Genomic DNA, 25392 nt, shown 5'->3' with positions numbered 1-25392 from the left:
TCTACCTGTATCAGGACCTCTCTCTCTGTATCAGGACCTCCCTCTGTATCAGGACCTCTCTCCCTGTATTAGGACCTCTCTCCCTGTACTAGGACCTCTCTCTCACTGTATCAGGACCTCTCCCTCTGTATCAGGACCTCTCTCCCTGTATCAGGACCTCTCTCTCCCTGTATTAGGACCTCTCTCCCTGTACTGGGACCTCTCTCTCACTGTATCAGGACCTATATCCCTGTATTTGATAACACCAGAACCTGTCCTGATTTGTACCTTTGTTTTACAGGTGTATTTCCAGCATACAAGACAGAGTGGATCTGAAATGGATGAGCGTATGGATGAAATCAATGTTCAACTCTCTAAATTAGAACAGCTCTCTGTTGATCTTAATGAGCTTGGACCTTTAGCTGCAGCATTACCCAATCCAAAACCAGGTTTGGTACCATTTATTAGAGGATTATATTGACAAATAAGAAAATTAGTGTCCAGTATCAGATACTGTACAGAGTTTGTACAGACCTTGAAAATACTCTTAAAACAAAATTTAGCCTTAAAAACGTTGAAAATGGTGATATGGCCTGGAGAGACCTTGAATATGGAAAAATCATTATCGAATTTGAAGGATTAGGCTTTAGATATAGTGATGTTGTTGATTGTCCTTTTAATTATGTGGATTTCAAAAGAAAACAACATTTGCTTATATGTAATTCCCACGCAGCACAGTTAGTTTAAACTGCTACCCATGGGTTTGAGCAGGGGGAGAGGATCTAACTCATTAGCCTCTACCAGAAAAAGATCAGTTTTTCATAGGGCCAATAAAGATAATTGGATGGTAGGCAAGAAGAGGGATCTCTTGTTAAAGAATAATGATCAAAAGTCATTAATATAACTCGGTTATCAGCATCTACCATAAAGAATAATGATCAAAAGTCATTAATATAACTCAGTTATCAGCATCTACCATAAAGAATAATGATCAAAAGTCATTAATATAACTCAGTTATCAGCATCTACCATAAAGAATAATGATCAAAAGTCATTAATATAACTCATATTTCTGGTGCCCATTGCCATGAACTTTCAATGGAGCTTGCTGGAAAAAAAATCTTATTTTACATTCTTTATTTGACAAGTTGGTACTATTGGGCCAGTTATAAACAATCAGAGTTCGAACTAACACTTGCTAGTAAATTATTGTACAGTTCTTCTTGGAATATTATGTGTTCAAATTATCTGCCAATTTGAACTTGTTTACCATATCTGGTCTGGACCAATACTATCCAATATACTATATAACAAAATTTGAATCAATTTTATTTCCATTTGTTCTATCTATACAACAAACTGATTGTATAACGATTTAAATTTTAAGGTCCTTGAAGTACGTTATAAACTAGTTTTACTTCAAAGACAGCAAGATAGTAAAAATCAATCTTTTACATCAATCTATGCTGTCCCCACACTCTACATCATAGCTGTATATTTCTTATTCACTTAATATGTCCATAACTGTTGTATATTACCTCTGTAAATTTTTGCAAGATTACAGTCATATGTTCCTATTTGTCACTTTGTAGTTGAACAAGTCATTGTGTTGGTAGAATATTTCACTAGTACATAAATCTTGCATTGAACCAAGAAAGATTTTTCAAAAATGGATTTCAAGGTTTCAGGATATTTTATTTAACAAGATCTTTTAATGAACTGTGAGAAATGTATCAATTTTTGTAGCATCATGTTAGAATGACTAGACTTATTTATAATTATATATTATCATTGTTGAGGTACAGTGTATTGCAAATAACAGTTGAATGATGCAGAAATGTTAGATCTCTTAATGGATCACCTCTTGTCTTACAGCATTTAAACCATCATGTTCTTATGTTAATATCACATCTATTGTTTTCAATCATCAGGTCTCATGTGCTTTGCCCAGTTTGGGTATGACCAGTGTTGGTACAGGGCAGTAGTGATAGAGCGAGACCCTAGAATGGACTTGATCCTGGTCCTGTATGTCGACTACGGTACATCAGAGTACGTCACAGTAGACAGGTAAGTCTGGGACGTGATCCTGGTCCTGTATGTCGACTACGGTACATCAGAGTACGTCACAGTAGACAGGTAAGTACATGAGGTGATCCTGATCCTGTATGTCGACTACGGTACATCAGAGTACATCACAGTAGACAGGTAAGTCTGGGACATGATCCTGGTCCTGTATGTCGACTACGGTACATCAGAGTACGTCACAGTAGACAGGTAAGTCTGGGACACGATCCTGGTCCTGTATGTCGACGACGGTACATCAGAGTACGTCACAGTAGACACGTAAGTCTGGGACGTGATCCTGGTCCTGTATGTCGACTACGGTACATCAGAGTACGTCACAGTAGACAGGTAAGTCTGAGACACGATCCTGGTCCTGTGTGTCGACTACGGTACATCAGAGTACGTCACAGTAGACACGTAAGTCTGGGACGCGATCCTGGTCCTGTATGACGACTACGGTACATCAGAGTACGTCACAGTAGACAGGTAAGTCTGGGACGTGATCCTGGTCCTGTATGACGACTACGGTACATCAGAGTACGTCACAGTAGACAGGTAAGTCTGGGACATGATCCTGGTCCTGTATGACGACTACGGTACATCAGAGTACGTCACAGTTGACAGGTAAGTCTGGGACGCAATCCTGATCCTGTATGTCGACTACGGTACATCAGAGTACGTCACAGTAGACAGGTAAGTCTGGGACGCGATCCTGATCCTGTATGTTGACTACGGTACATCAGAGTACGTCACAGTAGACAGGTAAGTCTGGGACGTGATCCTGGTCCTGTATGACGACTACGGTACATCAGAGTACGTCACAGTAGACAGGTAAGTCTGGGACATGATTTTGGCCCTGTATGTCGACTACTCAAACATCATGCAGATCTTCCTTACTACAGGTCCAGAGGTCAAAGGTCAGGGTCACTGTTACTAGAAATAGAAAATTTGTGTTACTATGAATAGAAAATCTGTTTCTACTGAAATATCCAGGAGAGAGATGCAGGCCCTATAAGCTTCTTGTTACGAATACCCACTTTTAGGTGCTGTGTAACAGCAACCTTAAGCGGTCATTGCCAAATTTCGCTAGAACAAATTCATTCGGAACTCTCAGGGGAATCAAAATGTCGCTTATTTCAATGAAAAATCTTGATGAGTTCAGGATGGGACCGAAAATAATTTTTCCCAAAATTATTACACTTGCTTCCTGGTTTGTGCGAGGGGAGGTAACTCGTATACACTCTAGTTGATGCGACATTGGAAAGTCAACACAAGCTCTTGGGTTGATAAAAATGACCCTCGGCCGTTGAATACTGTTTTAGTCTCGAATTTTCCAATTTAAAATTGATACGTGAAATCTGCGATTGTTTTACATTCAATACTTAAAATGAAAGAAGAATATTTCCGATTGGTTCGTCATTTCCGAGAAATAGGCCACACAAAAATGGCCGTGCTGGTTGAGTTGGTTGAAGTGATTATTAGGCAAAACCTAACGTTAGTTTGTTTCCACAACAGAGATTCCGGTAACAATAAAGAGGTTGCATGTTTTAAATCAGTTGATAGTGAAATGCTTGCACATAGTATATAACATGAACATGCGATTCAACAAGTCACCGGAACAGATACGGTAGACCAAGTTTCTTCTAACGAAAGTTGTCAGATCTCTAATCAGGATTCAGATCAGTTTTTACACAAAGAGAAAAAAAAGCAGTAAATTGAGTACAATTTAAAAAGTTAGGAACCAAAGTAAACTGAACGAGTAATTCACAGGAATCTAATATATAGGGAATCGTGATGTGGTTTATCATTGGATTAATCTGTCTTAGAATTAAACTTAATCATAGTATGCCATTTCAAATGAGGTTTAAAAACAATTTTTCACTGTTCATCACAACTTTTAACGCAACCACAGACTTTTTAAAGTTAATAGAATTCCTCATAATAATATTTAGGAAGGCATTTAAAAACAATATTGTTGTAAAGATGGCCTAATATATGCTATTATAACAATGTTACGCCAACAATGGCGAGTGTAGTTCACAGTCAGGCCACACAGTACGAATATACGTATGCTTGCTTGACTATGTGTGAACTACACGGACGAGTGATATTCGCTTTACAACATCACTTCCGGTCCGAGTTAGCGAAGACTCATCTATAAATAATACCAACTCGGACCAATTGATCACAACAATATTATTATTACATGCCATTTTATATTCTCCTGTATTTGTAGACAGCACCTATACATGGCCTTGACACTTTGATCATTCTTGTTTTACAGAGTAAGGGCGCTGCCATCCAGGTTCGGGAGTCTGCCAGCACAGTCAGTCAGAATGGTGCTAAGTGAGGTCACTCCAAAATCCCATAATGGACAGTGGTCAAGAGAAGTATTGGAGGCCATCATGACTTCTGTTTGTAACAAGCAACTCATTGCCTGTCTCAAGGTTTGTATTGATTAAAAGCTATGGTCAGGATAGGACTGCCTTGAGGTCAATTCCTCAACAAAGAGATGTTATAGCAAAATCATGCAGATAAAAAAAAAGGTGATTTTACCATTTTGTGGACTTAACTTTTTTGGCACCAAAACTCACTTTAAAGTTTTGGGGGTAAGTCCAAAAGCATGCACCTCACACCCTTCTAATTTGGTTTATTCATTCATTAGAGGTCCAGGAGTGATGTTATGGCAAAATCTTGCAGAATTTATTTTTTTTTGCATTTTACCATTATGTGGACTTAATTTTTTTGGCACCAAAACCTGCTTCAAAGATTTTGGGGTAAGTTTTGGAAAGCTTGTAAGTCCACACCCTTCTTATTTGATTTATACATCCATTAGAGGTCTAGGAGTGATATGTGACATACAATTTCAAAAGGAAATGCTTATACATACATAAAAAATAAATGCATGGTGAGCTTTCGCAATCATTGATTGCACTTGTTGTGTTTGTCCCCAGAAAACTGAGCCTCCAACTGGAGATTTGTATGTGATGGGCTCCTCAGCTGGTGCTTCCCTTACTCTAGCCTACCAGGAAGTGGGAGACCAAGGACTCGTTAATCTACCCGACGAATCAAAACTGTAAGTCATATACAAAGGCAATGAGTTGTGTTGCTATCATCAAATACATTCTATTAAAAAGTCGAACACATCAGTATTTTGATTCTGATGGTGATTAGTATGGAGGGAATCTTGAGGAAATAGGACATAGGAATGTAATGGTGGTAGGAGAAACAATCAACTTCCTGTTGAAAAAGTACTGGTTATGTGTACTGAATTGATAGTGATATTATATACTGTGTACTGAATTGATAGTGATATTATATACTGAATTGATAGTGATATTATATACTGTGTACTGAATTGATAGTGATATTATATATATATATACTGAATTGATAGTGATATTATATACTGAATTGATAGTGATATTATATACTGTGTACTGAATTAATAGTGATATATATACTGTGTACTGAATTGATAGTGATATTATATACTGAATTGATAGTGATATTATATACTGTGTACTGAATTGATAGTGATATTATATACTGTGTACTGAATTGATAGTGATATTATATACTGTGTACTGAATTGATAGTGATATTATATACTGAATTGATAGTGATATTGTATACGGTGTACTGAATTGATAGTGATATTATATACTGTGTACTGAATTGATAGTGATATTATATACTGTGTACTGAATTGATAGTGATATTATATACTGAATTGATAGCGATATTATATACTGTGTACTGAATTGATAGCGATATTATATACTGTGTACTGAATTGATAGTGATATTATATACTGTACTGAATTGATAGTGATATTATATACTGTGTACTGAATTGATAGTGATATTATATACTGTACTGATTGATAGTGATATTATATACTGAATTGATAGCGATATTATATACTGTGTACTGAATTGATAGTGATATTATATACTGAATTGATAGTGATATTATATACTGTGTACTGAATTGATAGTGATATTATATATATATATACTGAATTGATAGTGATATTATATACTGAATTGATAGTGATATTATATACTGAATTGATAGTGATATTATATACTGTGTACTGAATTGATAGTGATATTATATACTGTACTGAATTGATAGTGATATTATATACTGTACTGAATTGATAGTGATATTATATACTGTACTGAATTGATAGTGATATTATATACTGTGTACTGAATTGATAGTGATATTATATACTGTACAGAATTGATAGTGATATTATATACTGTGTACTTAATTGATAGTGATATTATATACTGTGTACTGAATTGATAGTGATATTATATACTGAATTGATAGTGATATTATATACTGAATTGATAGCGATATTATATATTGTGTACTGAATTGATAGTGATATTATATACTGTACAGAATTGATAGCGATATTATATACTGTACTGAATTGATAGTGATATTATATACTGAATTGATAGCGATATTATATACTGTGTACTGAATTGATAGTGATATTATATACTGTGTACTGAATTGATAGTGATATTATATACTGTACAGAATTGATAGTGATATTATATACTGTGTACTGAATTGATAGTGATATTATATACTGTACTGAATTGATAGTGATATTATATACTGTACTGAATTGATAGTGATATTATATACTGTACTGAATTGATAGTGATATTATATACTGTACTGAATTGATAGTGATATTATATACTGTGTACTGAATTGATAGTGATATTATATACTGTACAGAATTGATAGTGATATTATATACTGTGTACTTAATTGATAGTGATATTATATACTGTGTACTGAATTGATAGTGATATTATATACTGAATTGATAGTGATATTATATACTGAATTGATAGCGATATTATATATTGTGTACTGAATTGATAGTGATATTATATACTGTACAGAATTGATAGCGATATTATATACTGTACTGAATTGATAGTGATATTATATACTGAATTGATAGCGATATTATATACTGTGTACTGAATTGATAGTGATATTATATACTGTGTACTGAATTGATAGTGATATTATATACTGTGTACTGAATTGATAGTGATATTATATACTGTGTACTGAATTGATAGTGATATTATATACTGAATTGATAGTGATATTATATACTGAATTGATAGCGATATTATATACTGTACTGAATTGATAGTGATATTATATACTGTACTGAATTGATAGTGATATTATATACTGAATTGATAGCGATATTATATACTGTGTACTGAATTGATAGCGATATTATATACTGAATTGATAGTGATATTATATACTGTGTACTGAATTGATAGTGATATTATATACTGAATTGATAGTGATATTATATACTGAATTGATAGCGATATTATATATTGTGTACTGAATTGATAGTGATATTATATACTGTACAGAATTGATAGCGATATTATATACTGTACTGAATTGATAGTGATATTATATACTGAATTGATAGTGATATTATATACTGTGTACTGAATTGATAGTGATATTATATACTGTATACTGAATTGATAGCGATATTATATAATGTGTACTGAATTGATAGTGATATTATATACTGTACAGAATTGATAGTGATATTATATACTGTGTACTTAATTGATAGTGATATTATATACTGAATTGATAGCGATATTATATACTGTGTACTGAATTGATAGCGATATTATATACTGTACAGAATTGATAGTGATATTATATACTGTGTACTTAATTGATAGTGATATTATATACTGAATTGATAGCGATATTATATACTGTATACTGAATTGATAGCGATATTATATACTGTGTACTGAATTGATAGTGATATTATATACTGTACAGAATTGATAGTGATATTATATACTGTGTACTTAATTGATAGTGATATTATATACTGTGTACTGAATTGATAGTGATATTATATACTGAATTGATAGTGATATTATATACTGAATTGATAGCGATATTATATACTGTGTACTGAATTGATAGTGATATTATATACTGTACAGAATTGATAGTGATATTATATACTGTATTGATAGTGATATCATATACTGTGTACTGAATTGATAGCGATATTATATACTGTACTGAATTGATAGTGATATTATATACTGTGTACTGAATTGATAGTGATATTATATACTGTGTACTGAATTGATAGTGATATTATATACTGAATTGATAGTGATATTATATACTGTGTACTGAATTGATAGTGATATTATATACTGTACTGAATTGATAGTGATATTATATACTGTATACTGAATTGATAGCGATATTATATACTGTATACTGAATTGATAGTGATATTATATACTGTGTACTGAATTGATAGTGATATTATATAATGTGTACTGGATTGATAGTGATATTGGAAGAAGTAACATTTTGTCAAATGGTGCAACAAAACATATGGAAGACATTTCAACAATCTTGCATTTCTTGTAGGTATGGTGATACCATGGTTACTAAGGACGAGAGTGAGGCTGTACCTGATAATACAACCCCAGGCTCATCAGACATAGAGGTGAAAGGCACAGACAAGAAAGAGGTCAAAAGTGAAGAGGAAAAAGATATAGATGTTGGGTTAGTGATAAAGGACACAAATGAGGGGGTGGGGCAAAAAGACACTGATAATGAGGGGGTGGGGCAAAAAGACACTGATAATGAGGGGGTGAGGCACAAAGACACTGATGAATTGGTTTCCAGAAATGATTCAGATGACAGATTAAAGGAGGAGGACGTCATCACTCAGAGACAAGAGGAAACATATCAAAGTGAAACAAAACATTCTGACAATGAAAACCAAGATGTGTGTGTAGAGGACACGAGTGATGGCGAGGACGATGTGATCATAGAGGAAGATATGTCATGTGATGACATCGGTGATGATGATGATAAAGAAGGTGATAAATAACATTCCGAAACATTGACCAAGAATCTGACATCTGCTTGTATACAATGGCAATTTATCAGGGCCCTTAATCACTTGTCTGTCTGTCCGTCTGTCCTCAAAGTCCGTTTCCGGCTGATTTAAATGAAATGGTCAAAATGTTCCATTCACAAAAATACAGAGGTCGAAAATCAAGGTTATTAGGCATAAAAGTAAAGGTAAAATTTGTTGTTTTCACTGATGAATATTTAGGATGAAATGATGAAGCAAAGTTGGTCAGAATTAAATAGGAGTCTACTGACCAAAGGTCAAAGTCACTGGATTAGAGGTCAAGGTAAGATTGTGTATCTTTGCATTGATGTACATACTGTTATTACATCCAGGAAAATTGGTCAGAATTGAAAGGCCACTCGGTCAAAGGTTGAGGTTAAATTGTGCTTTTCACTGATAAACATTTGGTTATGACATTGGGAAGCAAAAGTTGGTCAGTATTGATCAAGAGGTCAACTGACCAAAGATCAAGGTCACAAGGTCAAAGGTTGTCATTTGGGTCTAAAGGTCAAGAACAAAGCAGATCTCTGGTTATGATCCTGGCTCATGATAGGATAGTTTAATAAAAAAAAAAAAATCAAAACTAACAAATGTTTTTTGTATTGGTATTTTCATTTCTGTCAGCCCAGGAAATATGGAGGTGGAAGAAAACAAATTTCATAGGACATATATGATGTTTGTTTTGCTTCCCTTCATTTATCATTGAAGTTCAAATGTCAACCTCGGTGATATCAGCAAATGGCTTCTTGATGATTATGGGGGATATGTAGCCCTGTAACTGTTACATATGTACAACTGAAATTACTGTTGGTAAGTTAGTTTGATATAGATGTTGAGGATATAGATATACAGCTTTGTTAAATAGGCTGTTTTCCTTCGTAGAAATACATTTTTGTGCAATTCTGTTATTTACGTATACTCTTAAGATTTTGTTGGACTTCTCAGGAAGAGATTGAGGACTACATTTTTTTGTTGAATTGTAAGATTTCAAGGTGGTATGCTGAACTAGAAGTGTGGAATGTCAAAATAGAAGTGTGGAGGTGGTATGTCGGACTAGTGGTGTGGAGGTGGTACGTCGGACTAGAGGTGTGGAGGTGGTATGTCGGACTAGAGGTGTGGAGGTGGTATGTCGGACTAGAGGTGGTACGTCGGACTAGAGGTGTGGAGGTGGTACGTCGGACTAGAGGTGTGGACGTGGTATGTCAGACTAGAGGTGTGGGGGTAGTATGTCGGACTAGAGGTGTGGGGGTGGTATGTTGGACTAGAGGTATGGAGGTGGTATGCAAGACTAGGGGTGTGGAGGTAGTGGTGTGGAGGTGGTATGTCAGACTAGAGGTGTGGGGGTAGTATGTCGGACTAGTGGTGTGGGGGTGGTATGTTGGACTAGAGGTATGGAGGTGGTATGCAAGACTAGGGGTGTGGAGGTAGTGGTGTGGAGGTGGTATGTCAGACTAGAGGTGTGGGGGTGGTATGTCGGACTAGTGGTGTGGGGGTGGTATGTCGGACTAGAGGTGTGGACGTGGTATGTCGGACTAGTGGTGTGGGGGTGGTATGTTGGACTAGAGGTATGGAGGTGGTATGCAAGACTAGGGGTGTGGAGGTAGTGGTGTGGAGGTGGTATGTCAGACTAGAGGTGTGGGGGTGGTATGTCGGACTAGTGGTGTGGGGGTGGTATGTCGGACTAGTGGTGTGGGGGTGGTATGTCGGACTAGTGGTGTGGGGGTGGTATGTCGGACTAGAGGTGTGAATGTGGTATGTCGGACTAGTGGTGTGGACGTGGTATGTCGGACTAGAGGTGAGGGGGTGGTATGTTGGACTAGAGGTGTGGAGGTGGTATGTCGGACTAGAGGTGTGGGGGTGGTATGTCGGACTAGTGGTGTGGGGGTGGTATGTCGGACTAGAGGTGTGGATGTGGTATGTCGGACTAGAGGTGTGGACGTGGTACGTCAGACTTATTGTCTATATTTACATGTGAAGATGTACAATGGTCTTTTATGGGTAAGTGAGACTACCCTGTTATAAAAAAAAGTTCTGAGGAAACTGTAAATGGAGCTCGTTAGTCAGTGTTTATTAACATTATTATCACCTGATCACTATAAATGTTAGACTGATTTTTTGCCACTGGACTGTGCCTAAACTTTTGCCACTAGACTGTGCCTAACCACTGTGTCTGGCAGCAAACGGTCATATAGTGGCATACATTTGTAAGAACTAGTCACTGATTGTCCATTCCCAGTAGGATTGATTGACATTTTGCTGCTAGACAATGTGGTTGCCTAGACTGTCCAGTGGGAATTTGCCAGTCAGTCTAGTAGCAAACCAGACCAAGTATACCTGAATGTGAACATGGGGTATATACCTTTATAAACTGGTAGGTATTAATTTTGCCTCTAGCGGCCAATGACCTTGTTGTCTAGTGACAAATACCATGTTGTCTAGTGGGAAATGACCTCATTGTCTAGTGACAAATACCATGTTGTCTAGTGGTAAATTACCTCGTTGTCTAGTGGCAAATACCACGTTGTCTAGTGACAAATACCATGTTGTCTAGTGGCAAATGACCTCGTTATCTTGTGCCAAACTATTATGAGTTTACGAGTCTGATGCTAAATTATCACTTAACCACTATAAAATGGAGCTCGCGATCGTTAGTCGGTGTTGATTAATCTGACACCAGAGCCTACTGTTATTGTTGAAATATCATGCCTTTTGTAATGATTAAATTGTCTTTTTTTTGCAAACAAAATTGTTTGTTGTCTGATTTGTAGGGGTATAGTACACCACTCATAGGGTTATAGTACACCACTCATAGGGGTATAGTACACCACTCATAGGGTTATAGTACACCACTCATAGGGGTATAGTACACCACTCATAGTTATAGTACACCACTTATAGGGTTATAGTACACCACTCATGGGGTTATAGTACACCTCTCGTAGGGGTATAGTACACCACTCGTAGGGGTATAGTACACCACTCGTAGGGTTATAGTACACCACTCGTAGGGGTATAGTACACCACTCATAGGGTTATAGTACACCACTCGTAGGGTTATAGTACACCACTCGTAGGGTTATAGTACACCACTCATAGGGTTATAGTACACCACTCGTAGGGGTATAGTACACCACTCAGGGTTATATAGTACACCACTCAGGGTTATAGTACACCACTCGTAGGGGTATAGTACATCTCGTAGGGTTATAGTACACCACTCGTAGAGTTATATTACACCACTCATGGGGTATAGTACACCACTCATAGGGTTATAGTACACCACTCATAGGGGTATAGTACACCTCTCATAGGGTTATATAGTACACCACTTGTAGGGGTATAGGGTTATAGTACACCACTCGTAGGGGTATAGGGTTATAGTACACCACTCGTAGGGTTATAGTACACCACTCGTAGGGGTATAGTACACCACTCATAGGGGTATAGTACACCGCTCGTAGGGTTATGGTACACCACTCGGGGTCTTGGTACACCACTCAAAGGGTCAAATTGATTAAAATTTCAACAAGGAGCCGCAAAGCTTTGCATTAATTATCCCCGCGCCCCGCAGTTGGTATGAAAACCCAAAGAGGCACAACTAGGGCATTAATCTAATACATACATAAAGTTTTGGTGAACTGTTTTGCAGCTGTAGCCCAGAAAAGTATGTCAAATGGACAGATAGGACACAACTAGGATACTACAAACAAAAGGAAACATTAGTAATTTGACAAATTTTTAGCCCACCATCATCAGATGGTGGGCTATTCAAATCGCCCTGCGTCCGTGGTCCGTCGTCCGTCCGTCCGTCCCTCCGTCCGTCCGTCCGTCCGTCCGTCCGTAAACAATTCTTGTTATCGCTATTTCTGAGAAAGTGCTGATGGGATCTTTCTCAAATTTCATATGTAGGTTCCCCTTGGTGCCTAGTTGTGCATATTGCATTTTGGGACCGATCGGAAAACAACATGGCCGACAGGCAGCCATCTTGGATTTTGACAATTGAAGTTTGTTATCTCTATTTCTCAGAAAGTATTGAAGGGATCTTTCTCAAATTTCATATGTAGGTTCCCCTTGGTGCCTAGTTGTGCATATTGCATTTTGGGACCAATCGGAAAACAACATGGCCGACAGGCAGCCATCTTTGATTTTGTCAATTGAAGTTTGTTATCTCTATTTCTGAGAAAGTATTGAAGGGATCTTTCTCAAATTTCATATGTAGGTTCCCCTTGGTGCCTTGTTATGCATATTGCATTTTGGGACCGATCAGAAAACAACATGGCCGACAGGCAGCCATCTTGGATTTTGACAATTGAAGTTTGTTATCTCTATTTCTGAGAAAGTATTGAAGGGATCTTTCTCAAATTTCATATGTAGGTTCCTCTTGGTGCCTAGATATGCATATTGCATTTTGGGACCGATCACAAAACAACATGTCCGACAGGCAGCCATCTTGGATTTTGACAATTGGAGTTTGTTATCTCTATTTCTGAGGAAGTACTGAAGGGATCTTTCTCAAATTTCATATGTAGGTTCCCTTTGATGCCTAGTTATGCATATTTCATTTTGGGACCAATCGGAAAACAACATGGCCGACAGGCAGCCATCTTGGATTTTGACAATTGGAGTTTGTTAACGCTATTTCTGAGGAAGTACTGAAGGGATCTTTCTCAAATTTTATATGTAGGTTCCCTTTGGTGCCTAGTTATTCATATTGCATTTTGGGACCAATTGGAAAACAAAATGGCCGACAGGCAGCCATCTTGGATTTTGACAATTGAAGTTTGTTATCGCTATTTCTGTGAAAGTACTGAAGGGATCTTTCTCAAATTTCATATGCAGGTTCCTCTTTGTGCCTGGTTATGCATATTGCATTTTGAGACTAATCAGAAAACAACATGGCTGACAGGCAGCCATCTTGGATTCTGACAATTAAAGTTTGTTATTGCTATTTCTGTGAAAGTAATGAAGGGATCTTTCTGAAATTTCATATGCAGGTTCCCCTCACTGCCTAGTTATGCATATTGCATTTTGAGACCAATCGGAAAACAACATGGCCAACAGGCAGCCATCTTGGATTTTGACAATTGAAATTTGTTATCGCTTTTTCTGTGAAAGAACAGAAGGGATCTTTCTCAAATTTCATATGTAGGTTCCCCTTGATGCCTACTTATGCATATTGCATTTTGAGACCAATAGGAAAACAACATTGCTGACAGGCAGCCATCTTGGATTTTGACAATTAAAATTTGTTATCGCTATTTCTCAGAGAGTAATGAAGGGATCTTTCTGAAATTTCATATGCAGGTTCCCCTCAGTGCCTAGTTATGCATATTGCATTTTGAGACTAATCAGAAAACAACATGGCCGACAGGCAGCCATCTTGGATTTTGACAATTGAAGTTTGTTATCGCTATTTCTCAGAAAGTGATGAAGGGATCTTTTTCAAATTTCATATGTAGGTTCCCCTCAGTGCCTAGTTATGCATATTGCATTTTGAGACTAATCAGAAAACAACATGGCCGACAGGCAGCCATTTCGGATTTTGACAATTGAAGTTTGTTATCGCTATTTCTGTGAAAGTACTGAAGGGATCTTTTTCAAATTTCATATGTAGGTTCCCCTCAGTGCCTAGTTTTGCATATTGGGACCAATACGAAAACAACATGGCCGACAGACAGCCATTATAGCTAAATCTTTAAATTCTGTATATAGGTTCCCCTTGTTTGAAAAGTACTAGAGGGCTGTTTCTGAATTTACACAGATAAGTAAGACTTAGAGGAAGGGAAAAGTAGGGAAAAGATCAATCTGACATGGAACCTATAAAGATCATTCAATGGTGGGCGCCAAGATCCCTCTGGGATCTCTTGTTCATTATAACAGAAAAAATACCGAAAATGGAAGGTCCGCAATAGCAAAAGGCACAACTAGGGCACTAGTCTGATATATACAGAAATTTTCAAGGAGCTGCGTCGAACGGTTTTGGAGTTATAGCCCGGAAACGAAAGGAAACAGTAATTTGGTATTTTTGACTAAGTTTCCATGGTGACAGAAAAAATACCGAAAATAGAAGGTCCGCAATAGCAAATGACACAACTAGAGCACTAGTCTGATATATACAGAAAGTTTCAAGGAGCTTCGTTGAACGGTTTTTGAGTTATAGCCCGGAAACGAAAGGAAACAGTAATTTGGTATTTTTGACTAAGTTTCCATGGTGACAGAAAAAATACCGAAAATGGAAGGTCTGCAATAGCAAAAGGCACAACTAGAGCACTAGTCTGATATATACAGAAAGTTTCAAGGAGCTGCGTTGAACGGTTATGGAGTTATAGCCCAGAAAAGAATCTCGGACGGACACACGGACGGACGGAGCCCAATTTAATATCCCCCGCAAACGTGTTTCGCGGGGGATAAAAATCTCAACTCCCAGATATGGTAGAATCAAATAATCTTCACAAATTGAAAGGTCTTAAGATCCTTTACCAAAATTGTGAATTTCATGACCTTGGGGTCTCTTGTTTGCCCCTGGGGAGAAGGTAAATTTTACTTTAGTTTATATAGGAAAATCACATTTTTGACTATCATTTGTTGGATTGCTTTTCAAGTTAACTCTTACTTATTTTTTTATTACAGTGTAATTGAAATTAGCAACATTTGCAGGCAGTTTGATGGTATGCAAATGTTGGCCTGACTGACCCCCAGGACTGATGAGCGGGGTCAAAAAGGGTTGACTTGACAGAAATGTTTCAAAACTAAAGTGGGCCTCTCGTTGATTTTTGCAGTTGAAGTTTGTTACTGCTATTTCTCCGGAAGTTATAAGGTCACCTGAGACAAAGTCTCAGTTGACCTATTGCGATCGCCTTTTGTCCGGCGGTGTCAGTTGTAAACAATTTGCATTTTCAACTTCTTCTCAATAACCAACATGCCAAGGGCTACCATGTTTGTTCAAATGGATGAACTTGACCTTCTTTCAAGGTCATGGGTCAAATATGCTAAAATCTTTAAACAACTTATTTTGATAATCAAAAGGCCCAGAGACCCAATATTAGGTCTGTAGCATGCTGTAATGAAGGGGTACCAAGTTTATTCAAATGGATGACCTTGACCATCATTTAAGGTCACAGGGGTCAAAAATGCTAATGTCTTTAAACAACAGAGACCTGATATTTGGCTTGTAGCATGCTGGGATGAAGGGCTACCAAGTATGATCTAAAGGATTTCTTGGACTTTCATTAAAGGTCACGGGGATTAACTATGCCAAAACCTTTAAACAACTTCTTCTTGATAACCAAGAGGTTATTGCATTGACTTGTTTGTTGCATGCAGGAAAAAAACTTTTTTACACAAAGATTTACATGTACACAGGAGACGGAATTGTCCCCAGCCATATAATACACAGTCCACAGGATACGAAACTGTCCCCAGCCATATAATACACAGTCCACAGGAGACGGAATTGTCCCCAGCCATATAATACACAGTCCACAGGATACGAAACTGTCCCCAGCCATATAATACACAGTCTACAGGATACAGGACTGTCCCCAGCCATATAATACACAGTCCACAGGATACGGAACTGTCCCCAGCCATATAATACACAGTCCACAGGATACGGAACTGTCCCCAGCCATATAATACACAGTCCACAGGATATGAAACTGTCCCCAGCCATATAATACACAGTCCGCAGGATATGAAACTGTCCCCAGCCATATAATACACAGTCCACAGGATACAGAACTGTCCCCAGCCATATAATACACAGTCCACAGGATACGAAACTGTCCCCAGCCATATAATACACAGTCCACAGGATACGGAACTGCCCCCAGCCATATAATACACAGATCATACATTTATACTTTAAAACCAAAGCTTTGACCAAACAAAGGAATGCTGCTCACCACCAAAACTTTCACACCAGTGCGAAGTTTGTTATTGCTTATTCTTTAGAATTACTAGGATATTTCTCAAAATTCATATGAAAGTGTCCCTTTGGTGGTTGTTGTGCACATTAAATTTTGAATCTGGTCGCATTGGAAATTTATCTTGCCATATGTATTTTTTTGAGCTACAAATTAAAAAACCATTCCACTGATTTCTACAAAACTTTCGGGCTAATTACCTCCTTGTGCTATAATAATTGGTGATAAAAAATGATGCCACAAATTTTGTATATAACTGAGTTTAATGCTCAATTTTAACACTATATCAAAACCCTTGTGCCAAGATTTAAAATAATTTATACAATCTGTACTCAGGTTTTTAACTTTAAGGCTTAATATAAACCTGAAATAACTTAAAATTCCATCGACAACAATGATCACTTCATTATCACAGCGAGCCCTGCAATGAACAGTGGTGTTCAATAGTTGCCAAGAGGTCAAGACTGCTTTCGGTGTTGAAACTGACCTAGTAAATAAAAATACCTGTATCAGATAGGGTCCATTGTTTGACCTAATGGGTAGAGCTTAAAATGTGGTTTCAGAGTTTCCTGTTATAACACTTGGTAAATAAAATATACTATGTCCATTGACCTGATTTTGCAGCAAACCTGCAAATTTAATTTTTGTTTGAAAGACACCGTCGGTAACCTCTGAATGTTAGATTATGGTCAGATAACCAAAGGTCACCTACAGTCTGATGAATTGTTTCCGGTTCAGCTGCCATACTCAGTTAAATAAATGCTGTACTAGTTCTGGAGTACCAGGTTTGGTACACATAGCAGGGTCAACAGAGAAATGAAGACATAACCACACTATAATGTTTCCATTTCATCAGAAGAGGTTGACACATGTGTAATGTTTCCATTTCATCAGAAGAGGTTGACACATGTGTAATGTTTCCATTTCATCAGAAGAGGTTGACACACGTGTAATGTTTCCATTTCATCAGAAGAGGTTGACACACGTGTAATGTTTCCATTTCATCAGAAGAGGTTGACACACGTGTAATGTTTCCATTTCATCAGAAGAGGTTGACACACGTGTAATGTTTCCATTTCATCAGAAGAGGTTGACACACGTGTAATGTTTCCATTTCATCAGAAGAGGTTGACACACGTGTAATGTTTCCATTTCATCAGAAGAGGTTGACACACGTGTAATGTTTCCATTTCATCAGAAGAGGTCGACACACGTGTAATGTTTCCATTTCATCAGAAGAGGTCGACACACTATAATGTTTCCATTTCATCAGAAGAGGTCGACACACGTGTAATGTTTCCATTTCATCAGAAGAGGTTGACACACGTGTGATGTTTCCATTTCATCAGAAGAGGTTGACACACGTGTAATGTTTCCATTTCATCAGAAGAGGTTGACACACGTGTAATGTTTCCATTTCATCAGAAGAGGTTGACACACGTGTAATGTTTCCATTTCATCAGAAGAGGTCGACACACGTGTAATGTTTCCATTTCATCAGAAGAGGTCGACACACGTGTAATGTTTCCATTCCATCAGAAGAGGTTGACACACGTGTAATGTTTCCATTTCATCAGAAGAGGTCGACACACGTGTAATGTTTCCATTTCATCAGAAGAGGTTGACACACGTGTAATGTTTCCATTTCATCAGAAGAGGTTGACACACGTGTAATGTTTCCATTTCATCAGAAGAGGTTGACACATGTGTAATGTTTCCATTCCATCAGAAGAGGTTGACACATGTGTAATGTTTCCATTTCATCAGAAGAGGTTGACACGCGTGTAATGTTTCCATTTCATCAGAAGAGGTTGACACACGTGTAATGTTTCCATTTCATCAGAAGAGGTTGACACACGTGTAATGTTTCCATTTCATCAGAAGAGGTTGACACACGTGTAATGTTTCCATTTCATCAGAAGAGGTTGACACACGTGTAATGTTTCCATTCCATCAGAAGAGGTCGACACACGTGTAATGTTTCCATTTCATCAGAAGAGGTCGACACACGTGTAATGTTTCCATTTCATCAGAAGAGGTTGACACACGTGTAATGTTTCCATTTCATCAGAAGAGGTTGACACATGTGTAATGTTTCCATTTCATCAGAAGAGGTTTCGACACAGTGGACACGTGGAGTTGTGACTCGTTTGGAACCATTTATACTATGGAACAAAATATCAGCTTTTAATAACAACCTCTCACAAATGAAATATAACATGTTGTATATTCTCAAAGATTATACAGCACTTATCAGGTATTTACAAGAATTCAGAATGGAAACCTTACTCTATGCAAAATATGTTAGTGTGAATTGACCGATAATTTATAGTTTTATAGCCTGTAACGGGAAAAAGTACACTTACTAGGCAAGCTGAGTGGAATTTTTTCTTGCAGGTTTTACACTGTAGCCGTGGTAACTGATAGTTGGTGCCATGTAGGACGGAGAAACAGATCATACAGTCATCTACTCCTTCAAATCTCTTGTCAACATTCCGCTTCCAAATCCTCAGACCATCAAACAGGCTTCCATTCTATGCAACAATTTACAGCGGCACAGTTTAAATGTGGAAAATTAAGCCAACAGCCAAATGTAAACTTGATTTGAAAATCTTAAGCCAACAGCCAAATGTAAACTTGATTTGTAAAGCTGATGAGAATGTATTCATACCTGGTATTGTAGGGATATCTTGGTTTGTATTGTAGGGATATCTTGATTTGTATTGTAGGGATATCTTGATATTTATTGTAGGGATATCTTTATTTGTGTTGTAGGGATATCTTGATTTGTATTGTAGGGATATCTTGATATGTATTGTAGGGATATCTTTATTTGTGTTGTAGGGATATCTTGATTTGTATTGTAGGGATATCTTGATTTGTATTGTAGGGATATCTTGATATGTATTGTAGGGATATCTTGATTTGTATTGCAGGGATATCTTGATTTGTATTGCAAGGATATCTTGATTTGTATTGTAGGGATATCTTGATTTGTATTGTAGGGATATCTTGATATGTATTGTCGGGATATCTTGATTTGTATTGTAGGGATATCTTGATTTGTATTGCAGGGATATCTTGATTTATATTGTAGGGATATCTTGATTGATATTGTAGGGATATCTTGATTTGTATTGCAGGGATATCTTGATTTGTATTGTAGGGATATCTTGATTTGTATTGCAGGGATATCTTGATTTGTATTGTAGGGATATCTTGATTTGTATTGTAGGGATATCTTGATTTGTATTGTAGGGATATCTTGATTTGTATTGTAGGGATATCTTGATTTGTATTGTAGGGATTCCTGATTTGTAAATCTGATAAAAACGTGTTTATACCTGGTATTGTAGGAATATCTTGAGCTGTAACAACCACTTCTCCCACTGTGCTGCTGATACACCCACTCGCTTTTCACTGTGAACCTCAATGTTACCCATAGGATAGTTCTGGGGAAGGGAGATGACCATTTCTGTGCTGACTTCCTCTAGTGCGTAGGTTACTATGACCTCCCGGGTAGTGGGGCGTGTCCGTATCTATTAGAAAAGAACCTTTTTTTGTTATGATGATTAACAAACTGATGACCAAATATGATGTTATATAACAATTTAAAATTTAATTAACTTCCCTTAGGCAAAAAAATAAAAAATAATTAACATTACTTGTCCATGATTAATTACACCTTTGGAAGCTGTTTATATGAGAATGGTCAATGATTGGTTTGAAAAATAAAAAAGACATGCCCTCAAAATGATACAATAAAATTAACTACCTCCCTTGCTCATCTCTTTTTAGCCTTAGTGCTAAATTCTGTGACATATCAATGAAACGAAACAGACTGCCATTAGGGATTATTGATATTACAATTTCTCAGGATGTCTATACTTACTGTTATAAAGTTTATACTCACTGTTATAAAGTCTATACTCACTGTTATATAGTCTATACTCACTGTTATATAGTCTATACTCACTGTCATATAGTCTATACTCACTGTTATAAAGTCTATACTCACTGTTATATAGTCTATACTCACTGTTATATATTCTATACTCACTGTCATATAGTCTATACTCACTGTCATATAGTCTATACTCAGTTATATAGTCTATACTCACTGTTATATAGTCTATACTCACTGTTATATAGTCTATACTCACTGTCATATAGTCTATACTCACTGTTATATAGTCTATACTCACTGTTATATAGTCTATACTCACCGTTATATAGTCTATACTCACTGTCATATAGTCTATACTCACTGTCATATAGTCTATACTCACTGTCATATAGTCTATACTCACCGTTATATAGTCTATACTCACCGTTATAGTCTATACTCACCGTTATATAGTCTATACTCACTGTTATATATTCTATACTCACTGTTATTTAGTCTATACTCACTTATAAAGTCTATACTCACTGTCATATAGTCTATACTCACTGTCATATAGTCTATACTCGCTGTTATATAGTCTATACTCATTGTTATATAGTCTATACTCACTGTTATTTAGTCTATACTCACTTATAAAGTCTATACTCACTGTCATATAGTCTATACTCACTGTCATATAGTCTATACTCGCTGTTATATAGTCTATACTCATTGTTATATAGTCTATACTCACTGTCATATAGTCTATACTCACTGTTATATAGTCTATACTCACTGTCATATAGTCTATACTCACTGTTATATAGTCTATACTCACTGTTATATAGTCTATACTCACTGTCATATAGTCTATACTCACTGTTATATAGTCTATACTCACTGTTATATAGTCTATACTCACTGTTATATAGTCTATACTCAATGTTATATAGTCTATACTCACTGTCATATAGTCTATACTCACTGTTATAGTCTATACTCGCTGTTATATAGTCTATACTCACTGTTATATAGTCTATACTCAATGTTATATAGTCTATACTCACTGTTATATAGTCTATACTCACTGTTATATAGTCTATACTCACTGTTATATAGTCTATACTCACTGTTATATAGTCTATACTCACTGTTATATAGTCTATACTCACTGTTATATAGTCTATACTCACCGTTATATAGGCTATACTCTTTGTTATATAGTCTATACTCAATGTTATATAGTCTATACTCGCTGTTATATAGTCTATACTCACTGTTATATAGTCTATACTCACTGTTATATAGTCTATACTCAATGTTATATAGTCTATACTCACTGTTATATAGTCTATACTCACTGTCATATAGTCTATACTCTGTTATATAGTCTATACTCACTGTTATATAGTCTATACTCTGTTATATAGTCTATACTCACTGTTATATAGTCTATACTCGCTGTTATATAGTCTATACTCAATGTTATATAGTCTATACTCACTGTTATATAGTCTATACTCACTGTTATATAGTCTATACTCACTGACATATAGTCTATACTCACTGTCATATAGTCTACTCACTGTCATATAGTCTATACTCACTGTTATATAGTCTATACTCACTGTTATATAGTCTATACTCACTGCTATATAGTCTATACTCACTGTTATATAGTCTATACTCACTGTTATATAGTCTATACTCACTGTTATATAGTCTATACTCACTGCTATATAGTCTATACTCACTGTCATAGTCTATACTCACTGTTATATAGTCTATACTCACTGTTATATAGTCTATACTCACTGCTATATAGTCTATACTCACAGTCATATAGTCTATACTCACTGTCATATAGTCTATACTTACTGTTATATAGTCTATACTCACTGTCATACAGTCTATACTCACTGTTATATAGTCTATACTCACTGTTATATAGTCTATACTCACTGTCATATAGTCTATACTCACTGTTATATAGTCTATACTCACTGACATATAGTCTATACTCACTGTCATATAGTCTATACTCACTGTCATATAGTATATACTCACTGTCATATAGTCTATACTCACCGTTATATAGTCTATACTCCCTGTTATATAGTCTATACTCACTGTTATATAGTCTATACTCACTGTTATATAGTCTATACTCACTGCTATATAGTCTATACTCACTGTTATATAGTCTATACTCACTGTTATATAGTCTATACTCACTGTTATATAGTATATACTCACTGTTATATAGTCTATACTCACTGTTATATAGTCTATACTCACTGTTATATAGTCTATACTCAATTTGTTATATCGTCTATACTCACTGTTATATAGTCTATACTCTGTTATATAGTCTATACTCACTGTTAAGTCTATACTCCTGTTATATAGTCTATACTCTTTTTAATCGTCTATACTCACTGTATATAGTCATACTCCCACTGTTATATAGTCCTATACTCACTGTTTATAAAGTCTATACCACTGTTATATAGTCTATACTCACTGTTATAATAGTATAATACTCACTGTGATAGCATACCACTGTTTATAGTCTATACTCGCTATTATATAGTCTATACTCCTGTCATATGTCCTATACTCACTGTTATATAGTCTATACCACTGTCATATAGCTATACTACTCATGTTATATAGTCTATACTCACTGTTAATATAGTCTTACTCACTGTTTATATGTCTATACTCAATTTTATATAGTCTATACTCGCTATTATATAGTCTATACTCTGTTATATAGTCTATACTCACTGTTATAGTCTATACTCACTGTCATATAGTCTATACTCACTGTTATATAGTCTATACTCACTGTTATATAGTCTATACTCACTGTCATATAGTCTATACTCACTGTTATAGTCTATACTCACTGTTATATAGTCTATACTCACTGTTATATAGTCTATACTCACTGTCATATAGTCTATACTTACTGTTATATAGTCTAATTTCTGGTCACTGTTGCTGATTGAGCGAATTTCAGCTGTACACAGCAACTGGCTTACATTCTTACTGGTAAATCTGAAATTAGAAATCAATATATACCATCTATACCAGCAACTGCAAGAATAAAAAATAATGCTGATTTGTATTTCATTCGAAGTAGAAATCATAATATATACATGATGTATATCACATTTTGTTGATGAAATAAGACTTGTATCCTGTGGCGGTAAATTAAGTTGTAGACACCAAACCCTATCAAGATCTATTTTTTAAATCACTTTAAGTTTTAAAAGAACTTTGACTTGTCTACTTTGCCAGACAAACCTGTCAACGTAGGCTGCAGTTTTGCGGTCCTGGTCGAGCCACCACTGGCGTGCAATGGCAGGCATGGTCTGTAGTGTGTCCTGGTACACCCAGCTACTCATATGTTGAACTTCCAAAACACTTGGCTCATCTTTAAAAAAAACATTATATGGTTACAGCCTTGAAAAACTAAGGTAGCCAAAGGTTCACTTCATATTCACCTTTATCGGATTTAGCCTTGTTCTTTCAGCTTTCAAATCATCATAACACGGCTTTTAAGGGCCTCCAAGGAAATTGCATGTTACATACTGCTTGACATTCAGAGTAAACACAGGGACTTTGCACCAATTTCCAACCCAGTCGTTACTGTTTATATAACGGGCCATGGGTTGGACAATGTTGACAAGTCCCTGTGAGTGTAAATAGTAATGGCTGCACCCAGTACTTGACTATGTCATATTTTTCGTCAAAGTAACAAAGGAGGACAATAGTTGGGGAAACATTTCTGTATGTGATCAGTTGGTAGAGATAATTGACTTTGCTCTAATTGTAAATGGCAACCACGGAAGATGCATTGGTGACCAGCGCCTAAAATATCTAGGAAAGTTAAAGTTTTGCTAGTAAAGAGCAAAAACTCAGTTTGCTTCCAACAGGTGGCATTTGAGCGAAATTAAAGAATAAGGCTAAATTTGCTAATGGTGAATACGAAATCACGTCTGGCGGACAAGACAGAAATGTTGGCTCTAACAGAAGGACAGTGAGGTAGACAGGTGGGCAAACATAAATCTATAGTGACGTCTCACGGACATGACAGAAATGTTGGCTCTAACAGGACAGTGAGGTAGACAGGTGGGCAAACATAAATCTACAGTAACGTCTGGAGGACATGACAGAAATGTTGGCTCTAACAGAAGGACAGTGAGGTAGGCAGGTGGGCAAACATAAATCTACAGTAATGTCTGGAGGACATGACAGAAATGTTGGCTCTAACAGAAGGACAGTGAGGTAGACAGGCGGGCAAACATAAATCTACAGTAACGTCTGGCGGACATGACAGAAATGTTGGCTCTAACAGAAGGACAGTGAGGTAGACAGGTGGGCAAACATAAATCTACAATAACGTCTGGCGGACATGACAGAAATGTTGGCTCTAACAGAAGGACAGTGAGGTCTGTAGACAGGCGGGCAAACATAAATCTATAGTAATGTCTGGAGGACATGACAGAAATGTTGGCTCTAACAGAAGGACAGTGAGGTAG

At 36.5% G+C, this 25392-nt stretch overlaps 2 protein-coding genes across 2 annotated transcripts in view; one reads left to right on the top strand and one right to left on the bottom strand.

Moving 5' to 3' along the window:
- Positions 1-9608, top strand: part of LOC117328209 (RING finger protein 17-like) — a 72987-nt gene extending 63379 nt beyond the window's left edge. Inside the window, 5 exon segments of the mRNA XM_033885651.1 lie at positions 281-428; positions 1911-2046; positions 4328-4490; positions 4998-5119; positions 8536-9608. Coding sequence (XP_033741542.1) covers positions 281-428; positions 1911-2046; positions 4328-4490; positions 4998-5119; positions 8536-9004 — 1038 coding nt within the window. The 3' untranslated portion in view covers positions 9005-9608.
- A 7592-nt stretch (positions 9609-17200) lies between these two features.
- LOC117328208 (E3 ubiquitin-protein ligase listerin-like) overlaps positions 17201-25392 on the bottom strand; it is a 46351-nt gene continuing 38159 nt past the window's right edge. The window contains exons 27-31 of the mRNA XM_033885650.1: positions 24155-24284; positions 23818-23905; positions 20301-20495; positions 19323-19490; positions 17201-19121 (exon numbers count right to left, since the gene is read on the bottom strand). Coding sequence (XP_033741541.1) covers positions 19062-19121; positions 19323-19490; positions 20301-20495; positions 23818-23905; positions 24155-24284 — 641 coding nt within the window. The 3' untranslated portion in view covers positions 17201-19061. The remainder of the gene's footprint in view (positions 19122-19322; positions 19491-20300; positions 20496-23817; positions 23906-24154; positions 24285-25392) is intronic.

This window comes from Pecten maximus, chromosome 5 (assembly GCF_902652985.1).
Source record: "Pecten maximus chromosome 5, xPecMax1.1, whole genome shotgun sequence".
Lineage (NCBI taxonomy): Eukaryota > Metazoa > Mollusca > Bivalvia > Pectinida > Pectinidae > Pecten > Pecten maximus.
Note: the sequence above shows the minus strand (reverse complement) of the source record. Positions and strands in the feature narration are given on the sequence as shown.